Below are 8,464 nucleotides of genomic sequence, written 5' to 3' on the forward strand. Positions count from 1 at the left end.
TTAGCGTGACGTCGTCTGTGACGTGTTATATGGATTGTTCCATCCCACCTGAAGTGGTGGGATGGCTGCAGAAGCAAGATAGCCGAAACTTGTCAGGTACAAAACTTTACCTTACTAGCCTATATAAATCAACCACTTATAAATAAGCAAGGAATTAGTTAAAAAGGAGAGCCAATCAGATGCTTTAACTTGTCAGCTGGATAAGTTGGATTTCTCACCACCAAAACCAAGATGGATTTGAAATGTTCCACATTGTAATATGTGTACATCTGGGAGAAAGTGAAAAGGACACATTTAATTTTTGATGCTAGGATGCCATCAGCAGGCGAGTCATCTATCTTGACGGCAACACAACTGAAGTGCAAGCTAATTCTACCGCGTTACTTCTTCACAAAAATGTATCAAGCAATATTCTCTGCCTCAAGGAATCTTTTATATGTTGGTAGATCTAAAGGCATAACAACTTTGTTTCCTAGTTATTTATTTATTTATTTGAAGCCGAAATTCATTAACAAATGAAAGGTCCCAGCCCCCTCGTGTCCCTGAAAAGGACAAGCGGTAGAAAATGGATGGATGGATGACATTTGCCACATACTGTATGTGTATTTGCGGTTTCCGGTTCTCCCACTCATAAACAAATTATGATGAAAGCATGCATCACAACTACGTTTCACAGCACACATACACACCTGCTTTGCCAGAGACATACTGTAGCATAAAAAATAGTGCCTGAAAGATATCTATTGGCATTGGCCTGTGGAGCAAAACATTACTAATTACACCATTCCTGACCATAGGATCATGCTACTTTTGTGTTAACCAAATATTTTGCAGGTAGTCTTAAATAAAGGAGCTTTCAAAAAACTTTAAAGAGGCCTTATCTTGTATACTTTATATTTGTGTCGACTAAATTTACTGTACTTTTTAGCTGACTAAAATGTGATGTAATTTTGTTGACTAAAAATACACTAAAACTAAATCAATTTAGATGACTAAAATTTTATTATAACTGTCATAAGACTATACAGTAACTAAAATAGATTAAAAACTGCTGACAAAATTAACACTGAAATGCAATCTGATTGGATGCTTATTTATCCTCGCCTTTGATTTTTCTACTCCAACAGTTCATATCTAACGTGTTTAAGCGAGATGGCAATTTTTCTCTCTGATGATGAGCAAAAAACACTTACACACATAATAAATAATAACACGGATAACGAACAATGATTATTTAAATGATGTAAGGCATACCTAGGTGCAAACTCATCAATGGTCAAGCCAGCTTTGAGTCCGGTCCGACAATACTCCAGCCCATTGGCGATGGTGTAGGCCACCTCCAAGATGGCATCGGCTCCAGCCTCCTGCAGGTGGTAGCCACTGATGGAAATGGAGTTGAACTTGGGCATGTGCTGCCAACACAGTCAGTCATGTTAAATAAAACATTACACAGAAGATCGTAAATGACATTTTAGCATTATATACCTGTGAGGTGTACGCAAAAATGTCCGCAATGGCATGCATGGAAGGCTCCGGCGGGAAAATATAAGTGTTCCGCACCATGAACTCTTTCAAGATATCGTTCTGGATGGTCCCGGTCAGCTTGGCCTTGGAGACGCCCTGCTCCTCGCCAGTCACGATAAACATCGCCAACACGGGGACAACAGCACCGTTCATGGTCATGGACACGGACATCTTCTCTAGCGGGATGCCGTCGAAGAGCATCTTCATGTCCTCCACGGTGTCGATGGCCACGCCCGCCATGCCTACATCGCCGTGGACCCTGGGGTTGTCCGAGTCATAGCCCCGATGCGTGGGGAGGTCAAAGGCTACAGAGAGGCCCTGTTGACCGGCTGTGATGGAAGAAAGAACATTGACAGAAATATACGGTAAGTAGACACTAAATAGGTACATCAAATCCAATGCAAGGGTCATTTATGATCCTCATTTGCTGGACACAGCCTGCATTGTGCAATGCTTTAGCCCATTCCTTATCACTTACATTAATTAGTTGGATTACAAATTAATTAAATTAAGCTTGTTAGTTAAATCAACCTGTGCATTTACTCTCATACTTACTGGAGTGTACCATTACAGCCGTGAGGCGAAAATTATTACCATAATTTATATAGTTATATTTATTTATATCAATTATTATGTTTATTATTTCTTGTTACATTTATTTTTGATTTGATCTATATTTGTTAATATGCTTTGTATAGATTAATTCACAATAAAAGGTGAAAAACTGAAAATAATTATTATTACATAACTGGGTTGTTTCTAAGCATATTATAGCATGTGTGCCAGGACTAACTATTATTTGGATTCTTTGGGGTGACAAAGTAGCGTTTGACCTTAACATTGAACAAAAAAAACATGGTTACAGAACATTTGAGACCAATCTAAAAGGTTTAACTAAACTCATTTGTAATATTTTACCAACAAGAGTGTGTGAATGTGAGTGTGAATGTTGTCTGTCTATCTGTGTTGGCCCTGCGATGAGGTGGCGACTTGTCTAGGGTGTACCCCGCCTGTCCCTGCGTAACTGGGATAGGCTCCAGCACCCCCTGCTACCCCGCAAGGGAAAAACGGTAGAAAATGGATGGATGGAAGAGAGGGGTGAACATTTGAGATACAGGGGTCTTAGTGATGTCATCCACACATATACCCAGAAAGTTGGTTTAAAAGCGGGTATAATTTAATCCAAATTATGATTACTTTGTTTGGGCGAAGGTCTGCCCTTCAACTGGGTGCTCCACTAGTTTTGTAAATACTGACTTTTTGATCCAATTATGGCATTGGTACCTTTAATGTTGTCCTTGTAAAACTTGTTGCTCTCCTCCACTGTGCTGAACCCAGCATACTGCCTGATAGTCCAGGGTCTGTTAGTGTACATAGTGGGATAGGGCCCCCTAGTGTAGGGAAATATTCCCGGCAGTTCTTCTGCATTACGGGCTGAGTCGGCTCTGGTGTACACTGGCTTAATATTAATGCCCTCAGGCGTGCGCCATATCAGATCTTCTGGGTTCTTCCCCTTCAGCTGCTTCTTGGCCAGGCTGGCCCACTGTGGGTGCAGCTCCAGCTGGTCATTGAACGACGGCGTAGAGGTGTGGATGTGGGAGGACGAGGAGGAGAGGTATGCTCGGACCAGGTGCCGGGCAGCCGGCGTCCTCCATCCTCTGTGTGCATTCAGCATGCTTCCTGTTTGTCACACACGCATGGATGACCTAATGGAGGTAAAGAAGGGGGTGATGAAGTTGGGGATTTGATGCAGTGCTTTTTGTCTATGTAAATATTGTATTATGTACCTCTCCATGTGTATGTAATAGTAATTGTATTGTAACAAAATACAATCAACAGTGGTCTTTTACAACATCAATCAATTATATATTTCACTCAATTTGAGACTAACGGTTGATTAACAATATATGTTTTAAACAATAACGTCAGCTATACACTCAGCATTAGGCTAAGTTTTACAAACTCTACGATTTGTCACAGAGAACATAAGTGAAGATAAATGTTGAAATTCTTATTGATGTGGATGTGAACACTTTTCAATTTAGTCAATTGACAAGTTTACTGTTGGAACAAACGAGTTTAGCTGGGTGTGAAGCTACTTAGCCTGTGTTAGCTGACGAGTGACGACGGCTGGCTAACCTCTGCCTTGAAGAATATGGATAGGCGTCAATAAAATGGACTATTTAGCCGTCTCATAGCATAAATAACACATATTCGGTAAACGTTTTCTGACCTTGTCTCCTCTAGGGATATTTAAGGTTGACGGAAGGCGTGTGTGTGTGTGTCTTGTTCTTCTTCTTCTTCTTCTTGTGATTTTATGGCGGTTGGCAAGCAACCTTGTGGTGAGCATTACCGCCACCTACTGTAATGGAGTGTGGATCGAGGTGGATTCCTACTCTAAATTATTTTATTTAACCCAGTGTTTTTAAAAAATGTGTGTATTGCTTTATAACCTGTGTGTTCTGAGTGCAATCCTAATATATTTTCCACTGCTAACCTAATATTCTCTTTCGCTAACTTATTTCCCAGTATTTCCCTTTCTCTATTATATTTTCTACAATGTATTAAAACATGTCTTACATTTTCTATCTGTTGGCAAGAATCACACAGTCCTGTAGCATGTTTCCCCATCAATTTCAATGAACTATTTAGATATGTATGTCCTAATCTCATTCTAGTAATAATGTCTTCTTCCTTCCTATTTCTATTGCCTCCTCTCATTACACCTACTCTCCTCTGGACTTTGTAATACTCTCTACCTTTTGTTTCCTTATTCCAATTATCCTGCCACTTTTTATTGTGTTCTATCTTAATGACGTTCTTCACTTCTTCTTTACTGTGCTTAATCTCCATGTTTACTTCTGTTTTAGTGGTTGCTTGTTTTGCGTACTTATCAGCTAATTCGTTCCCCTCAACTCCTACATGAGCAGGAACCCAAAGAAATGTTACCACACCTCCCGCTTTACTTATTCTGTAGACTGCCTGAACTATTTCATAAACTAAATCTTGTCTTGTTTCTGACGCTATGTTTTTTATGCTAGTCAATGCACTGCTGGAGTCCGAGCACACGACTGCTTTTCTTGCTTTATTTTCTTCTATCCAATTAATTGCCACATAAATTGCTACCAATTCTCCCGTAAAAACAGATAATTTATCACTAATTCTTTTATTTAATACTATGTTTCCTTGTGGAATAACAGCTGCTGCTCCTACCTTATTATTTATAGTTTTTGATGCATCTGTGTACACCATGATGTTGTCTAAAAACGTTTCCTCAATCCATTGTTCTATCTGGTAACTATTTAAATTTCTATTCTTTAGTAATTGCATGTTTACATTTGGGTTTTCATACATCCACGGTGGTATTGCGTTGATTGGTACTGTAGGGCTAACTTTAATATTATCAATTTGAACTTTATTACATCTGTCTCCTATTATCCACCCAAAACTATTCATTTTTTTCTTCTCTTTTTCTTGGCAGTTTAATAGTACTTGATGGGTTGGATGTCCTTGCTTGGACCCTTTTAAGTTTGCCCAATAAACTACTGACAGTTGATCTCTCCTCATATCTAAAGGTTTTTCATTCATCTCTACTTGTAATGCTGCAACTGGGGTTGATTTAGTAGCTCCACAACATAATCTTAAAGCCTGTGATTGGATCCTGTCTATTTTCCCAAGTAATGTTTTTGCAGCAGATTGATAAATAATGCATCCATAATCAATAACAGATCGTATTAAACTGATGTATATTGCTTTCAATGTCTGCTTATCAGCCCCCCAGTCTTTACCCCTCAAAGCCCTCATTACATTTAACACCTTTTTACTTTTCTCCACTATTTTGCTGATGTGGGTTGACCAGTTAATATTTTTATCAAACCATATACCCAAATATTTAAATACTTGTACCTCTTCTATATTTTCTCCATAGAGTTTAATTTGGATCTTGTTTTATACTTTCCTCTTTGTAAAATGTATGACTTTTGTCTTTCTAACAGAGAATCTTAAACCCCACGCCGTTCCCCATTCTTGAACTTTATTTACCGCTTTTTGAATCTTCTTTTCTATATGATTAGTATTTCTACCTCTCTTCCACATCACTCCATCGTCAGCAAACAGTGCCACATCCACTAATCCTTCCACTTCACTAAAAACTTCATTTATCATTATTGAAAATAATACTGGACTTATTATACTCCCTTGCGGGGTCCCATTTTCCACTTCATATACTCTGCTGTATTCATTCTCTATTTTTACTAATATTTTTGTACTTGTTAAGAAGTCTTTTATCCATCTATACATTTTCCCTCTAATCCCAATTATATTTAGTTTTATCAGCAACCCCTGTTTCCACAACATATCATAAGCTTTCTCTATATCAAAAAATACTGCAATTATACTTTCTTTATTTATTTGTCCCTTTCTAATTTCCTCTTCCAGCTGCACTGCTGGGTCGTTTGTGTTTCTTGCTTTGCGAAATCCACTTTGGTAGTTTTTTATTATTTCTTTTGACTCTAAATAATACACTAGTCTTTCATTAATAATTTTTTCCATTACTTTACCCAAATTTGAGGTCAATGCTATCGGCCTATAATTACCTGCCTCTTCCGGGTCTTTCCCTGGTTTGCATATCGGAATTATTACAGCTTCTTTCCACTCTGCTGGTAATTTCCCTTCTTCATATATCCTATTATATAATTTCAAGACCACTTCTTTGCCAACGCTGCTTAAGTTTTTGATCATCTGATAACTCACCTGGTCTTTTCCTGGTGTTGTATTTTTAACCTTTTTCAATATTCGAACCATTTCATTCAAAGAAAATTTCATATCTATAGTGTTGGTTAAACTATTATCATTGTCTTCCACCATTTCCCCAATATTTAAACTAATTGTTTCTTCTCTCTTTTGTTTTTCTACATTTCTCAAATTATCATTACTGTGCACTTTAACAAATGTCTTTGCTAAAAGTTCTGCTTTTTCTTTATTTTCTACCGCACACCGTGTCCCATCTTTCATCACATGATTTTTATGTTCACTTCTGATCCCTGACATTTTCTTGATCATTCCCCACACTTGGCCTAAAGGAGTAGTTCTATTTAATGATTCACAAAACGTTCTCCAATTGTGTTTTTTTGTCTTTTTAATAACGTACCTTACTTTAGCTTGGTGCCTTTTATATTGGATCACATCTTGGAAATTATGTGTTCTTCTCAATATTCTAAATGCTCTATTCCGTTCTTTTATTGCGCCTGTGCACGCTTGTGTCCACCAAGGCACTATCTTCCTTCTTTTCCCTATACTACTCCTTGGTATGCTTTTTTTGGCTGCTTCTATTATGCACTTTGTAATATCTGTATTTAGTTGTTCAATATCTTGATTTATATCCACTTCCTTTAATGTCATGTCGGTACTTTCCCTAAATTGTCCCCAATCACCGTGATTATACTTCCATCTTCCTTCTTTTTTAGTGCTTTCTGTCCTTTGGTTTATGTTTATGTGAATGAAGATTGGGTAGTGATCACTTCCTATAGTGCTGTCTTTATTTACTTCCCACTCTACCTTTCCTGCTAACCCTTGTGACACCAGTGTTAAATCTATTGCTGTTTCTTTACCCGTAACTACATCTAATCTTGTTCCCGACCCATCATTCACACACACCAGTTCTTTTTCCTCCAAAAATGCTTCCAATGTTTCCCCATTCCAGTCATCCCTTTCACCCCACATTGTGCTATGTGCATTAAAGTCACCACACCAAATGATATTGCCACTCCAGTGCTCGACTATTTTTTCTAGTTGATGAATTTGTAATTTCTTGCACGGATTATAGAAGTTTAGCACTTTGTATCTTTCTTTATTATTCCATACTTCTACCCCTACTATTTCTAGTTCTTGTTTTTCTTTTAATATTGTATAATGCATGTCTTCTTTAATAAATATGGCACATCCTCCTCCTTGCCCATCATTCCTATCTTTACGTATTGTTACATATCCTTTTATTATAAAGCTCAATTTTGGCTTCAGCCAGGTTTCTTGAATACATATTATATGTGGTTTATTTTTCATATTATTAATATATCCCTTTAGTTCCTGTCCGTTTGCTACTAAACTTCTGGCATTCCACTGAATAATTAACATGGCGTTGGATTGTGGTAACATGACTCTGTCTCGTCTACTCTCTGTAGTTCACCTTGTACCTGTTCCCAAGATAGTTCTTTTAAATTTAAGAACTTTGCTGCTGCTTTGACAATTATTTTGATCTTCTCAGTTTTATTTCTTGCCTGTTCTGTACAGTTTATGACATATGCCAGGAACACAACTAGCTTGTCCATAGAAAGTCCTGTATTTGTTGCCTCTTGTTTTTTATTACTTGAACTATTGCCACTTCTGTCTCGTTCTGAACTATTCTCACTTCTATCTTGTTCTGCACTTTCTTGATTTCTTACTTTAACTGCCTCTGCGTATGTAATATTTATTTCTACTCTGATTTGCTGTACTTCTGTTGCCTGTTTCCTAATGACACATCCCCCATACGCTGCTGTGTGATTCCCGCCACAGTTACAGCATTTGACCAGATCATTATCTCCACATTGTCCATATTCATGCTCCCCTCCACACCTTCCACATCTCAACTTAGCATGACACACACTGGCTATGTGCCCATAGCGTTGGCACTTGAAGCAGCGTACTGGGGGTGGAACGTAAGCTCTAACATAAAAGCTTAAAAACCCAATCATGATTCTCTGCGGGAGGACTTCCTCGACAAACTGTACTAATATTGGTTCGCTCTCCATCTTTTCCCCGTTTCTATATGCCATCATTCTTGTCAACATCTTGACAGTTCCCCCTTTTATTTGTCTTTTCAATTCTTCTAAATTTTCACCTCTTGGAATTCCTGTCACTACTTCTCTTGCCCCCTTTCGTTCTCCCACTTCGATTTTTTCCT

At 38.0% G+C, this 8,464-nt stretch overlaps 1 protein-coding gene across 4 annotated transcripts in view; it reads right to left on the bottom strand.

Annotated features, from left to right (window-relative positions):
• Positions 1-8,464, bottom strand: part of mmut (methylmalonyl CoA mutase) — a 34,768-nt gene that overhangs the window by 25,785 nt on the left and 519 nt on the right. For 2 of the 4 annotated variants that reach the window (XM_062044934.1, XM_062044935.1), the window contains exons 2-4: positions 2,809-3,230; positions 1,486-1,853; positions 1,255-1,412 (exon numbers count right to left, since the gene is read on the bottom strand). In XM_062044934.1, coding sequence (XP_061900918.1) covers positions 1,255-1,412; positions 1,486-1,853; positions 2,809-3,199 — 917 coding nt within the window. In that variant the 5' untranslated portion in view covers positions 3,200-3,230. Of the gene's footprint in view, positions 1-1,254; positions 1,413-1,485; positions 1,854-2,808; positions 3,231-3,663; positions 3,900-8,464 lie in introns of those variants that run through there. The other 2 variants (XM_062044932.1, XM_062044933.1) reach the window with 2 other exon arrangements.

The sequence above is a fragment of the Entelurus aequoreus genome, linkage group LG04 (assembly GCF_033978785.1).
Source record: "Entelurus aequoreus isolate RoL-2023_Sb linkage group LG04, RoL_Eaeq_v1.1, whole genome shotgun sequence".
Lineage (NCBI taxonomy): Eukaryota > Metazoa > Chordata > Actinopteri > Syngnathiformes > Syngnathidae > Entelurus > Entelurus aequoreus.